The sequence below is a fragment of the Toxorhynchites rutilus genome, unplaced genomic scaffold, assembly GCF_029784135.1.
Source record: "Toxorhynchites rutilus septentrionalis strain SRP unplaced genomic scaffold, ASM2978413v1 HiC_scaffold_178, whole genome shotgun sequence".
Lineage (NCBI taxonomy): Eukaryota > Metazoa > Arthropoda > Insecta > Diptera > Culicidae > Toxorhynchites > Toxorhynchites rutilus.
Window position 1 is genome coordinate 9,344 of NW_026599738.1, and position 15,657 is coordinate 25,000.

Genomic DNA, 15,657 nt, shown 5'->3' on the forward strand with positions numbered 1-15,657 from the left:
GTTCTGCCTTCGCTTGTTTTGCTTTCCTTCTGATAAGTATACGAAAAACTACTAATACATGCATACAGTTTGTTTACGTTTGTTTTGTTTGTTTTCAATAATGTTTTGTATTGTTTGTTTTGAGTTTTACAATATTTTACTTGGTTTTTTGTTCTTGTTTGTTATGTGTATATGTGCACAGTAGACGTGCACACGTCCACACACACACACTCTCTCTATCGGGGGATATGGATTTCACTTTTATTTAAATGTTAGTGTGTTGTTTTTGTTTCGCCGTCTCATTATTTTTCGTTTTGCTCTTTGCTCAACTAAGATCGTATCACATTTTTTGAGAAATTTTGTAGAACGAGATTTACTTTTTTTTGTTTGTTTGTTTGTTCCTCATTTTTTTTTTGTTGTTGCGTCTATTAAACTCGAGGTCAGCTTCGCTCTGTCTTGCCGGGAAAGTGGCTCGACAGAACGATGACAACACCGAAAACCCCTATTCGCTGTCCGAAAGAAGAAAATTTCGTTGTTAGTCATCCGCGACGAACTGAACCGAGTTGTGTGTGATTGTTTGTTAGTGTAAATTAAAAGTAAAATTGACTTGCGTTTTTGTTTGTTTGTTGTTCGGTTGCTTGCTGTATCTATATGCTAGTAGTACGGGGGGCGCTTTGCTTGATTGGTTAGTTACAATAAGTAAACAAAAGCGAAGAGTGGATGTTTTTAGTTTTGTTTTGTGGGTTGTTTTTGTTTTTAAAAAATCGTTACTTGTCTGCAATAATTTATTAAATTTGAAAATCCTAGTATGTCTAAATTATTTTTTGTTTTATTTTTTTTTCTTACTTTTGTTACGATATATATTATATAAATATAGAAAAACACACACACAATATTTTTGTATCAAACATTTCATTTTCCACTTGTTTGCCGGTAATAATAATGCATCATCCTCATAATAGAGTGGTTTTGTTTTCCATGTTTTGTTTCTTTAAATATGTTTTGCCTTACATCCTAATCACGATTCTGCAACATATTCTCCTCCTCACCTCCTTTTTCCTCATGTTTATCATATTATTGTATCAAATTTCCGGCTTTCCTTTCGCTCCTGACAAATGATGGGGTGGGGGCGAGGGTTACGCAAACACGTCTCCACCCGCCACCCGCCCCCTTCGTTTCTATCGTCTAATTAATCCTACTCGATCGGCCTCTCCTCGTCTCTCCCTTTCTCTGTCTACGAACTTATACTTAAAAATCACAATGGTGGGACAGCTCGTGAAATCGAAGGCAACGATTTTATGTTGTGTGTGCTTGTTTTTTCCATTTTCTCCCTTCCACCTCCATCCCCATGCAGCGCATAATGTTACGAGGGGTGGGACAAACCACTTCACGCAACTGTTAGGCGCTCCAAAGAAAAAAAAGACGTAATCCTACGTCAAAACAAAAATAGTTAAATCTTCAACTGATCAAGTTTTTCGCGCTGATGTTTCCAAAGAGGAGTTGTTCAAATGCGTGCTCTGCTTTCGGCGGGGTTCGATGTCAATTTTGATGAGAACTTTCCCCGGAAGGGGGGAAATTTTCTCCGTTGACTCCGGACTCGATTCTTCCCTCCCCTCGCGGATTCTGCGTCGCATTGGAACGGGGGTCAAAGGAAAAAAGTTGGCTTCATGACACACATTCCAATATTGAAGAACATTATATCGTCGCTTTCGATTTTTTGTTATTTTTTTCTTGTTATAGTTGTTTTATTTTGTACTCCTGTCAAACACGAGTACAAAGTTAAAAATTTTGAAAAGAAAATCACTATTATATATTATTATTGGGTTTCTCCTATGTGTGTGTTTTATCGCACGTTTTACACGAAGTATTCTCCAGTTGTTTATGATTTTTGCAATTGTTTTCTTTACATATTATTGATTAATGATTTGTTGATAACTACTACAAACACATAGCGATTATTCAATATACTTTTTTTACTGATGTAACAAACAATGAGTGTAATAGTAATAATAATAATAAAAGATCGACTTGATAGCGAAAATTTGATCCATGTGTGTGTGTTTGATTTGTTAGAAGGATTTACGGTAGGAAATGATACTTTTTCTGGTTCACTCCACCAGCCTCTCTAATTTGTTGGTTAGCCTTTGATATATCCGCGTGTGAAAAATTGCTCTTTTTTGTTCATAACCCTCTCTCCCCTCACCTATATATTTCACTCACATCATCAGGAGATCAGTGCTTGCAAATATCGAAAAGCTGCGAATTGTTTGTTTCTATTGATTCACCTACTCTGTTACTGTTGTGTTTTCTCCTGTTGTTTTATTATTACTCTACTACTTGATTATTTAATCTGAGATCAACAAAAGAAGTTTGCAGAAGAAAAAAGAAAATATTGGGCTTTCGCAACGCTGTTTTTTTTTCTCTGCGTGTTGTTGTGTTGCGTGCGTTACTCTATTTTTTTTCGCTCGTACATAGATAAAGAGAACAGAATTGGATCCTTAATTAGCTCAAATATCACAACTGATAAACAAGTTATATTCGTCCGGCCGCCCTTCTCTTGCCGGCTGCGGCTCGCTATCAACTATTGATTAATCAATAATTTATACACAATGAGAAAAAAATCGGATTCTGAGACGAGAAAAAATCTTTTTCTTCTTCAAAAAAAAAAAACAGATTCCTGCCTTAGCCTTACAAAAATCTTAAAAGATTACTCACAAATGCTTTATCGGTTTCTGTGCTATCTTATCGTCTCTTCTGTCTCCCTTCGCCCCATCTCGCTTTACGCTCTCTCACTCTAACGAAGCTTGTTGGAGAGCATCAAAAAGCCGCTCTTAATAATTTGTTTCCCCTTTCTCACCTAACATCAAGTGTGTGTTTTTTGATCGCGTTTCATCATCAATTTGAAAATCCTAGAGCCAAAAACGAATACGAATATAACAGAAAAAATGGGTGTGTGTTTTGATCCACAATTTGTTTGTTTGCTTAAATTTCACGATCACGATTGCGCTTTTTTTTTTGTTTGCTGTTGCTGTGTAATTTTTTAGTATTCTATGATTTTAATTTTTCTTCATACGAGAGAAAAACTTAACAAAACCTTTGCTCCCGCGGGGGGACCCGGTGATCTGGGACCCGGGGAGCAGAGGTCGAATTTGAAAATCACTAGGAAATCATCACAAAGTTCGGTTTCAATTTGAAAAACATATCTACTACACAGGCTGCCTCTCTCTACTCTTTCTTTAGCTCTCTCTCTCTCTCACTCGCGCTCGCGGTTCTCTTTCCATTTTATTTTTAATTACGACGACAACTACGACAAATTACTATTGTGGATGCTCTTTTTTTTTTTGTTATTTTGGATTGTGTGATTTTGCAATTTTCATAACATGTTTTTTTTCAAGGCTTGTTTTTTTTGTTCATGCGCGACAACAAAACGGAAAAAGATTTCTGTCTAATCTTGGACCGCGCATCTTATTCAAACTCCTAAATACACAAATTTTTATAAACGTCACATGCACAGAAAACTCTCACGATGGCGCGCGACGCGTTAATCTTTATTTTTTTTTGTTGGGGGGTCTTTATTTTGTGTCCATCTCCTGTTTGCCAAATACACAAACGAGGTTGAAAACAAAGAAAAACCCAAAAGAAAGATATTGTTGAGAGAGAGAATTTCTTATTTTGTTTTTTGCTTGCTACATTTATGTATATATATATATATATATATATATATATATATATATATATATATATATATATATATATATATATATATATATATATATATATATATATATATATATATATATATATATATATATATATATATATATATATATATATATATATATATTTGTTTGTTTGTTTGTTTGTTCGTTAGCGCATTATCTACACATAAACATCACTTGGGTTGTTGTATCGTTATTATTTTGTTGCCTGTTGTCGCGCCCTGCTGGGGGGGTTGTTGCCGGTTGTTGCGGGTGCGGGCGGTCATTTCAAATATTTATAAAATACTCGAAAACCAAAACCATCTTGTGTCCCGCCCCGGCGGGGAACAGCGTAAAGCGCAGCGTCACCCCGCCGCGACTGACAGATTGACTTTGAGTTCGGCGGGGCGAGCGAAACGCACGCGGTTGTTGTTGTTGGAAAGAGTGTTGCAAAATTCGTTCCTACCTTGATCTCGTCGTGTACCTTGCGTGACACACCCGCTAGCGACACCCGGTGGTGATGGGCGGCGGCGGCTGCTACTGTGGTGGCGGCGGCGTAGACAGAAGCGTTGATTGCTGTTGGAGCTGTTGCACTGTTGCTGTTGCAACTTTTAGTCGGAGTACGCGTGGTAGAGTTTGTTCTTGGTTAACGCAAACTCGGGACTGATTATTATCGTGCTGCCACGGGCCAGATTTCTGTTTTTGGGGAAGAAGAGAGATACAAAAAAAACGGAAATTAGTGATCTGAAATCGAGGGTATTTTCAGAGATTTTGACGTAGGACCACATCGTTCGTTTCTGTACTGGAGAGTGTGTTCAAAGTTCCGAAAACGAGAGCATTACATTGTAGAAACAAGATTATGAGCGTTAATACCTCCTTTTCAACGCTCTTTCAAAATATTCATTTATTCATTCATTGAGAATTAAGGGACGAATGACCTGCGGGTTGAATTCCCTTGGAAGCAAGAACAGGACATCATTGAGAATTGATTCAGATGCAACTTCAAACAAATTGTCACCATTTCAGGGGTAGTCCTACGTCACCCTTCCGGTTATATCACAGATATAACCCACTTCTTGTTTTTTTTTTTTGGTGCGTTTTTTATCGGAGGAAGCAAGGGAGATACTCACTTCAGAAACTGCGGCAAGATGGACCTCCAACCGCTCCTGTCTTGCCTGAGTGTGAGATACAGTTCGAAGGTGGATACTGTCATGGGGTCGGTTTTCATCGTGGCGATCCGTCTGTTGAGCGGAAAACAAATAGGAAGCAAAGGTTAGTTTCCATGAAACGCGGGTTAGGTTTGAGGATTTTTTTTATAAATGCGAGAGTGACGCCTACCTGCTATTGTCCGGCTCGTCCTCGAACTCGATGTAGACCGTGCATCCGCGGATTCCGCAGGGCTCCTTCTCCGACAGCTCGAACATCTGGGACGCTATCTGGGGGAGCAGATCGGCCGGGAGTAATACTTCGGTACAGACTAAATGCCGCCGTTTGGCAGTGCGCAGCTCCGACTCGAGTCGGACGGCCAGCGCTTGCAGGGCATCTTCGTGGGGTGAAGCGGTTAGGGCTATCGTCGTCGGTTCCTGCAACTGGTTCTCTTGGGCTGACTGGTGGTGGAGATGGTGATGGTGATGATGGTGGTGGTGGTGCTGTTGATTTTGACTCCGCTGACTGCTGACCTGCTGACTGGCTGGCTGCTGATGTGACTGATGGCGCTGGTTGGTGTTTTTGTTGGTACTAGCCGGAATCGGCATTAACGGGGTTCGGAAATCTGCAGACGCGACACAGAACGAAACAAAAAAAACCATTAGAACACCATGCCAAACCTCTGATGATAATCACTGCATCCCCACTCAAGCAAACTGTCCCTCACTACACGACCACGACGGTTCCAGCCACGAAGCAAACATTGCGAAACACCGGTGGAAAATTTTCCTCACGTTCGCCACAGGAATCGATTTCCCAAAACACAGAAACCGGCTGATACGGTGGCACGTAAGCAATCGATTTTCGCCGCCGCTGCCGCAATCGGAGAGTAAGCAGCGAACACAAGTGCGAAAAGAGCGGAGAGTGTCGGCAAATCAGCTGGTTCCGGAAAAATCGAACGAAAAATACCACGTCAGCAGCAGGGAACAAAACCAGCTGCTCCTGTCCCGGGGGCGGCGACGGTGGCAACGGTTCGGGAAAATGAAAAGCGAAACCGGAATCGATTTCCGACCCAAAAGCGCTCACAGCCAGCACTGGTTGCAACTCGCAAGAGAGAGAGAAGCGAGTGAAAATGTAAGAACGAGAGCGCAAACGCCGGAAAAGCTGCTCTCCAGATGTGGCAGCCCGTAATCGAGGGAGCGGGAGAGGTAGACTGTTGCGAAAAACAGCTGTTTTTCTGCACTCCCGAGGATATTCCCCATCAAGGCCCGCACACACAGAAAAAATCGAAAAAAATATTTTTTTTTACACCATCCTTCAAAATAATTTTTTTTCGCAAGTGACAACCGTTTTGCAAAAAAAAAATTGCCAAGTGAATAAATTAAAAACAGGACATACTGTAACACATTCGCGATCGAAGGCAGCCAACGAGCGAAGCGAGTGAGAGTTCCAACAGAGCCAGCTTGGCTGCGAGTACCACGGAAAGCGCCTAGCTAGCTAGCGAGCGGTGGTGCTGCGATGCGAGATGCGACACGAGATGTTGCACGTCCAACGGTTCAAGAGCGAATGAACCATCCGTCAGCTGCTGGTGAGCGTGTATAAGTTCGCTCGATCAGCTGTTTCGCGTGTGTCGTGCGGCGCTCATATGTTTTCACCGATTACGTCTTCATCCGCTCATTCGCGCCCCGCTCTCGCCGGCTCTCTTCGGGTGTCCACAGACGGGAGAACGCGGAGCTGGCCGCTGAGGCAGCAGGAGCAGCAGCTGGGTGGTGTGGGAGGAGTTCACCAGAGCGACACTTTTGCACAACCTCGCTCTCTCTCTCTCTCTCCCGATTTCGCTCTTGCGCTCGGACACAGAAGGGAAAAAAAACACTGAAGGTTGCTCCGCTCCGCGCTCGTCGCTCGATTCGAGAAAGTTCACTTAGCAACAGTGAATAAAACTTGATACTTTATTCAAATCAGTTTGCAAGTCGGTCGGTCCGAAAGGGAAGAGAAGGAAAGAGCGAGGGACGTGATGTAACATGATTTCAGCGTTTCGTTATGCGTCGTGCGTCCAGCGCGAATGTGCATAGAGAAGTAACACACATCGTGAACGGGCGAACGAACTAGATGAGATGTTACCTTTTTTTTTGGGTGGGGTGGGAAGGCGAAACGAAGGGAAGTTGTGGGTGGCGGCAGCCGCCTGATCAACAGCCCTGAGAGAGATGGACACGTTCTTGAGTGACAGTCTCAACGGGGAGGACGGCGAAAAAAATCGGAAGGAAGCAAGAAAAGGGAGAAACTACTTACCGTTGACTTTGTTTGATCCTAGATAACCCAATTGGCCTGGATATTGGGGAACGGAAATGAGTTCCATTTTCAGAAACTCTTCAACCAGATCGTCGATGGCAGTAAAATTCGCACTCATAAATACGAGGAATATCTAATTCACTGGTAGCAGCTCTTTCTGCTTGGCTCTCGTGTGTGCTTTTTCTTCTGTTTCGCGAACTTTTTTTTACTTCTTCTCAGCGCTCGCTACGCTTCGTTTGACTTATTCGCTTTTGACTTGTTTTCACTTCTTTTGCTTTTTTACTTGTGTATCGACTTTTCTTTCTCTCTCGCTCGCTTAGACGTTAGCTTATTATTTAAAATTTATTATTTGTAATTCACAGCACTTGATTATCACTTTCTTTTATTAACTTGTAAATTTTTTAAATATTTCTTTTTTTCCTCGCGTTAAATAATCTGCTCTTCATTTGTGTAGCTCTTTCTTTTGCCTTCCGTTGCCGATGTTCCCGAACAGATTTTCAACTTTCTGCAGTCGTGTTGTATTTTTCGGGACAACAAAATTTGAAAATCCTAACCATTCGCGATTTGCTCGCGTTGTTTTTTTCACCGATTGTTCCGCTTGCAACAACAAAACTTTTCGTCGCTTACACTTTGCGGATTTCCATCGATTTTCTTCTCAGCGGCGGCTCCTCCGGTCTCCAGGATCATCTATCACGCGAGAACTTTTGTTTCCGTGGTTCACACAGCAGACGCAAAAAACTTTGTAACTTTCGGTGACAATTTGTTAACGAGTCTCTACTTAGATTGTTTCCGTACTAAATAATGATAAAATTTACAAAATAACTCAACGTTGTGTGTACTTTGCTCATTTGACGAGACACGAGTGACAAAATAGCGACTCTCGAATAATATTATATATGCTCTTCTCTTTTCTTGTGTGTTTTTTTTTTGTTCAGTTCAGGCGGCTCTGTGCTTTAGACTTTATTTTGCTGCTCGGCTCTGACTGACAAACAAAGTTCAGATAAAAACTCTGATTTCACTTTTGCTCTGCGCGCTTGACGCTTCTCTTCATGTACGATGTTACTTGATCAATTGAAAGAACCTAACTAACCCGGCCGGCTGCCGGACCCTCTATTTATAATCTGGAACCAACACAGCCAAAGCTGGCACTCGTACTCGCACTCGGGTCCCACTTCGGTCCTCGCGCTGCTGCTTGGGCTTGACAGGCGAACGCTTCAGCAAAGTGATTACGTGACTTTTGAGCAGTACGAATCGGGCCCCTGCGAGTGGTCGATTTCCTTCGGGTCGTACACCATTCAATCCCAAGAGCAGACGTGGTGATCATTTTCCCTGTTCACATCGCTTCGGCACCGGTATAATGCCGGTTGCCGGTGCGTTCGGGTGCTCATCTATACATCGAAAAAAAAACAGATCCCACCGCAACCACCACCACCATCACCGTTCGGCATCCCCTTCGCCCATGTTCGGGGCTACAGCTGTGAACAAAGAAAACCCTCTCGAACGCACCGTGAACACATAACAAAGAGGTTGAGGTTTTTTTTTTTGCTCGCCTGTGTGTTCCCTTCGTTCGTGCTTCGTGCCCCGGTCGGTCGATCGTGCCGAGCCCTCGATCACACCGATCATCGCGTGTACATGTGTGCATGTGTTCGCAATCGCAATCGCGCTGGTTGTGTGTTGTGTTGTGTACATAAGCAATTACAGTCAAACCAGCTGTGCGGGACCGATTGTGTATGGGTGATGCTGGAGCTGCTTCGGCCAGGCCTTCGCTATTTTGTTCCACATATGGTTGTCGGGTAGGTACACTGGAGAGAGGGTGGCAAAGGAACACACAGAGTATCACCCTTCTTCCCATATGAGCGCTGCGCTGTGTATACACCAGAGCCGGGTTCGCACTCGGGTGTGTGTGCGTGTAAGTGCGTTTACATACCCACAAAACACGCTTCGGGTACCCTGCTGCTGCTCGCGTTCGGCTGCTCTTCGGCTTTTTCCCTTCCGTGGGATAGGTGGTAATCACATCTTCTTCTCTCTCGTGCTTCAGTGTCGATTCGTGCTTCTTTGTGTGAAAAACTGGTTGTGTATCGCGCGAGCTGCTCACGTTGTTTCTTCTTCAGCTTCGTTTTCTTCCTGCTCGATTTTCTTTGTGCTGTTGCTGGTGCTGCTTTTCCTGCGTTCGTTCGGTGCAAACGCTTAGGGCTCGGTTGTGTGTGCTGTTCGTGGAGTGGTTCGGTGCTGGGGGGTGGTGTTCTCAAGAGGTTTGGGACACGATTAGCGGTGGGAGGGGAGCAGAGAAAATATCAATATTATTTTTTCACTCTTTTTTTTTTTTGGAAAAAGGGCCCTCCGATCATCCCTCGCTGCCGGGGGGTGACACCCCACACGAATGAAACGATGGAAACAAGTTTTGCCGGTGAAACAGCAAATGTTCGAGCAAATTCGAGGATTTTCTGCATAGGAATGAAGATTGCATGATGAAATTCTCCATCGGTTTTTCTGTTCTTGTTCTGGTTTGGAGAAAAATTGTGTGCGTGTGTGCTGATTGTTTAGTGAAAACGAATGTTACCTTGGCTTGGGATGATGAGTGAGTGTAGTTTCGTGATTCTGTGTGTGAAAAGCGAGAAAACAAGATTTTTTTCTGATGAAATTCACCTTCACCTTTCATAATTTTTCCCCAACATAACAATCCGCACCGGGGAGGATTGTGTGTGGGTGAGCCTTCGACAGCTACAAATTGGAAAATTCAAACGCTCTTAATGTTGTTTTGACGAATGGAGTAAATTACTATTGATTTTTTGTGTTTTTTTCGTTTTTCGAAAAAAAACAATCTCTTCGCGACGAAGGGGTTGTGTTTTGCTTGTGAGAAATGGGTTTTACAAAACTGAATTGATTAGAAAGGTGTTTTTCTCGGTAAGCTGTTTGTTGTTTTCGTCCGGTCGCCCACAGACTGTTTTTCGATTTGGACGCGGACTTGATTGAATTTTATTTTTGTTTTATTTTTCCAATGGATTTGTTATCGCTAACGGTCGTAGAAATACATGCGGAGTTGTATTCGCGAGGTTGAGTGTGCTGAATAAGGACTGATCAAATAGTGCATAAATGAATATTTTTGCGGGTGTCAGTTCAGTGATCTGTTTTTGGTAAATCTAGTCTGACAAAGGACTGTTCGTTGGGAGTGTGAATTTGTTTGACGCAGAAAAAAAGCCGAACAACTGTGTGAATTTTAACCGAGGACGAGGTTTGTCAGTTTGTTCTTAAAAAAATAAAAAATTTCTACCGACAAAATTGTGATCTTATATTCAATTGAAAGCTTTTATTCTTCAATTCCGAAGTGGTGTAAGATTGAAGAAAATATTTTGTGAATTTGAGTTTTAATGCAGAAATAATCTGATGATTTTATTGATTCGAACGTTTCTAGTGTTGTAGTCGATATCAAAAACGAATTTCCTGTTAATTGTTAGTTGATACTGTGTAAAATTGAGCATTCGTTATATATTTACGACAGCCTTCGTGTGGATTTTCCAACATTTTCAAAGCCAATAATGATCATGAACTTTTTTCACATAATTTTTTTTTCAGACATTTTTTTTAGATTTGCTCAAAAATGAAGCTTAAAAGAATAATTATTTAGATTTATACAAAATAGACAATCTAATGGTCCTTGGGCAAAAGTTTTGCCGGAATGAATTCAAGAAAAATTAGGAAAGCAAGGTGATTTTTTGTGACTTCCGAAAAGCTATAAATTAAAAATTTATAAAAACACACCTTGAGATGGTTTAAACATTTCAATGCTACATGTTGCTGGTTTGGGAATCTCGGTAACATTTCTTCGGTATTTGTATTAGACCAAAAATTCGGAGGAGAAAAAATGTTTTCTTTATTTTTTTCATCCAAGTTTTGGTCAGCTAAGAACACACTTTCGTAACCAAATGAATAACGAATCCAATAAGCCCGATCCTTTAGCTTTAATTTTCCTCAGAAAACGTTCCAGTACGAACTTTAACTCCAGAGATATCTCAGATTGAGTGAAAAATTATATCTTCTTTTTTGACAATCAACATTTAAAAAAAATTATGAGCGCACAGAAAATCGATATGCAAAAGTTAACTAAAATATTTACAGCATCAACGGTTTAAAAAAAGTATCAAAACAAGTTTTTTATGCAGTATTTTAGAAAATCTACTGTAATTTAACAACTATTGCAGTACAGGGAAACTTCGATATAACGTACCCTCGATATAACGTACATTTTACCTCGATATAACGTACATTTTACCTCGATATAACGTACACATTTCCAAAGTGTAAAGGAAAATTTTTATCAATATTTTTTTTCTGATAGAACAATGAATTATCTGTATTGTGATGCTACAACAAGTTTTTTACCTTCAATCGATCCCGAAATACAGCTGGTTTTGTAATTCCGGATTCTAAATGAATCAAGCTTTAATCAACAATACGAAGGGAAACATCATGAAAAAGTCTTGATGTCTTCTAATTGAAGTTATTGACTAACTTTACTAAAACAGCAACACAATAATGTATTATAGACTACGTTTGTGAGTACTTTATTATGCTTCGATATAACGTACAATTCGATACAACGTACAATTTTGAAGGTGAAATGTACGTTATATCGAAGTTTACCTGTATATACAAACAAGTTTTGACGTAGGATTACGTCTTTCGGGAACATATTGGGGTACAAATTGAAAATCGAAAATCGAGCACATCGTGAAAATTGTCCAATTTCAAACGCCTATTGCTCAGTCATTTCATGATGAATTGATGAAATTTTTGCGTCAATAGATTTCGGTACTCCATAACAATTTTTTATATTGAACAAATTAATATATGTCATTCAACTAACTATCGAACAATGAAAAATCTCAACCCCTATCCTAACGGAAATACTCACTTCTGATTGGTCGAAATTGACGACACATACGGCGGGTCCCCAACAGAGACATCAAAACCAAGCTGCCTGGGGGGGCATTGCAAATAGATAAAGGAAGGGGGGCTTTTGTTCCTACCGAAATATGTTCCCTAACAGAGACATCAAAACCAAACTGCCTGGGGAAAATCGGCACTGCAAATACATAAAAATAGTGGGAGCTTTTATTCCTACCGAAAAAATAACAGATATATCAAAACCAAGGTGCCCTGGGAAAATCGGGATTACAAATATATGCAAGTCGGGGGCATTTTTATATTGCAAGTAAGGTGATTGATACGATTAATTCCAGCAAATAATATGTCAATTTGGAACTTCAATGTTGGTTGCTTCGTGAAATTACATATCAATGTGAAAAATTTGTGTATTGTGAAAAATTTAGCACAAATGTAGGTGCAAAATTGTATATGGTAGCAGTTATGTTAAAAATGACTTGATATATGAAATGATTTATTTAAATTTTCATAAATAAAAACCATGGTGTGTTCCCGCTCGAGAACGGGTCGTTTGGTTTAAGCTGTCTGTTTTGTTGTGTTCATTTTCACCCAAGGAAAGTTTATACGGTGAGAAAAATTGGAAAAGTGAAGAAATATTAGAAAAAGTGATTCCCATATGCTCTACATATAGTATTAGTTGTTGTTAGTCCAATTAAAATTCGCATTGGGTTGAATCAACACTCAGAAAGGAAAAAATTTAAAACAAAATCACCTTGTGTTTTTTCTATATCAAAGTAACATGTTTTACTGATGAGAAAAAAATATAATTGTGATCGGTATTGGAAATTATCTTATATTACATTGGTGAGTTTTTTTTCTTAATTTCATCCATACATAACCCAGGAGGCATCTCGTCTAGGATCACAGAGGGTGGTTTTCATCATGGCTCGTTCCACTTCGGTATCTTTTATCTGATACGCATCATCCTTCTGAATCCTGAAAAATTATGATGTCCTCCTGTCATCATAATTCTTCAAACATATTATCAAAATCAACAGATAGCAAACGGAATGCTACGTCAACTATGCGGTCGTGTCTCGGATACAACCCTCCTGTGACTTTTTAGTCTAGTGTATTCCGATAATCTCTGATACTGATAAATTCAAACGTTTTTTTTCCCGATCTATCAACATTTTGAGAAAAATGGGGGAGAGCCTCATTGAAAACTGTACTGTGAACAAAATTTTACATGAACACTGATGCAATGAACGTTTCTTTTCTCACGTTTTCATGCGGTAAAATGCGTCACTAGGATCTCCAGGTGTTCATTTATAATCAAGTTACTGTACATCCATGTTTTTCCTTTTTTTCTTTGTCTCCTAAATTTGTTTTATTCATGTCATTGTCGAATACTTTAAGTGTTCAAGTGACATCAAGACTAAAAACGCGTTTTTGTTTGACTGTTTGTTAACTGTTTATTTGTTGAATTGTTTGGTCCAAAAATTTAACTGATTTTGTCGAATATTTCCAGTTTTGAAAATTCATCTCTTTTGAGCCGCTGGACAAATATCCAATCTCTTATCAGCAAATGAGAACAGCTTTCTGGCTTTTGTGGCACTTAAGGTGTCGATAGCAAAATATAAATACTGTGAAAATATTATATAATATTATATTATATGTTGTATTATGTTATATTAATTTCAAAATAATTAACAGCCTTTATTGGATTTTGCACAAAAATGCAGTCTAACTTATATGAAAAACTCCAAAAAATAGTTATTTTTGAAAACCTTTAACTTCGTTATAAATGCACACTTTGCAATCAAATATACATCATTGCATAGCTAATTTCTTTTTTTAATTTTTGGAATATATTTACAGTCAACTCTCCCTAACTCGATATCCAAAGGGACCATCGAGTTAGGGAGGTATCGAGATACAGAACATTTTTTCCTAATTTTTTTTATGTCTTAAATTGTCATATATTGGGGTAAGTGTCCCAATTATGGTATGAATTTGAATTTTTGATTCATTCCCTTAAAGTGAAAAAACACCTTTCTCATATAAAAAAAATATTTTTCCCAGAATCTTTCAGGAGGTGATAGACGGTTATATTTCACGAAAAAAATCCTTCTACGCATATGTTAGAATTTCAACGATGACAGACTTATAGAACTTTTTCTTTGAAAGATGAGAAAATTTAGTACAGGATATAGTAGTGGAACATCTAAATTAGTGGATTAAAATAACATTTTTGAAGTGGAAAATTGAAAAGTTTTTTTTATTTGTAATTATTAATTTTATCCTAATAATTCATACTAGACCTGATTGTTTCTATCAATTAAATTAAAGCTCTCTAACCTCTCTACAATTTGTTCTTTGACGCCCAACTTCTATCTCTCTTAATTTCGCTGCAATATCGATATAAACAATTCCTGATGAAGATTCAATCAAAATCTTCAAAAATCGCGATTTTTAATCCACTGTACTTATAAAAGCCACTTGAATTTCACCTTAATGCTGAAAGGTTAATTTTTTTTCTTGAAATTATTCATATTTGAATTATAAAAAAAACTTTTTTTTCAAACTGTATACAATCGAGTCCTAAATTTTACATAATCGAATCATATATAATCGAGTTTGTATATAATCGAGTCCGACTTGCACGAGGCACTAGGTTAACAAAGAAAATATTGATTAAGTATGTTACTCAAACTGAATTGTAACGATCACGCATGAACTGTTCAATCACAAAGAAATGTTCGAATAGTTTCACAGGAACATTTTCAGTTGATTTCAGATGATTATTCCGGACATATTCTTCAGGTTTGATTTAACGTTCGAATTAACATCTCAATAGAACTACTATCTTCAGCGTTTTTCTCAGGTTTTTCAACACTTTCTAGTATATCGGTATCTGGCATCAGATCACAGCAAATCACGTTTTGGTCCTTTTTGCACTAATTATTAAAAGACATTGAGCAATCGAACGGTATTGCACCGTCGACATCGCTCACGACACATTAATTATGCCAGCGGAATATCACTCCCGTCCATGTTGGTTGTGCTTTAAAGTTAGGATTTTCCAGTTTCTGGACAAATTCTTAAGCCATATCCCGAAGAATAGAAATGGGGGTAAATTATTCTGTCTAGCTTGACAAGACAAAAATTCATTGACCGCTCCAGCTTCTCGATTCTGACCAACCTTATATGCTTTTGGTCTAGATACAATTTTCCATTCCGATTCCATTTTTACTTTAGTTTGAGTAGTGTTGATACCGCACTTTGTGCAATACTGAAATTATTTGCAGCTTCAGACCCCTTCCGTCCATATTTTTCGACCTGCTCGATGATGCTCAAACCTTGCGCAATGGTTAGCGTTTTGATTGTTCGCTTGAAAGGTTTCTCGTGGATTTCCATACTTGAAAAGAAATTGTTTGATGACACGAACACTCCGTCTTCACTTTCAAGGGCAATTGAAATCTGAGGTAATAACGCACAAAAACATGTACGCGAAAATCAATCGAGTTAGGGAGGTGAAAATCCATGGAAAAATGAATCAAAACACATCGAGTAAGAGAGGCATCGAGTTAGGGAGGTATCGTGTTATGGAGAGAAGAATGCTTGTAAAATCGAAGGTGCGATGAAATCCATCGAGTTA

At 39.3% G+C, this 15,657-nt stretch overlaps 1 protein-coding gene across 2 annotated transcripts; it reads right to left on the reverse strand.

The window, feature by feature from the left end:
• Positions 1 to 601: 601 nt before the first annotated feature.
• Positions 602 to 8,209, reverse strand: LOC129781705 (protein scylla-like). Of its 2 annotated transcripts, none has more exons than XM_055789277.1 (4): positions 7,113 to 8,209; positions 5,016 to 5,448; positions 4,808 to 4,918; positions 602 to 4,373 (listed from the first exon to the last, which is right to left on the reverse strand). In XM_055789277.1, exons 1-4 carry the CDS (start codon positions 7,228 to 7,230, stop codon positions 4,289 to 4,291), a joined length of 747 nt encoding a protein of 248 aa, XP_055645252.1. In that variant the 5' UTR covers positions 7,231 to 8,209; the 3' UTR covers positions 602 to 4,288. The 2 variants fall into 2 exon arrangements, with proteins under 2 accessions (XP_055645252.1, XP_055645253.1); XM_055789278.1 differs by lacking the exon at positions 7,113 to 8,209 and adding an exon at positions 6,222 to 6,400.
• Positions 8,210 to 15,657: the final 7,448 nt, after the last annotated feature.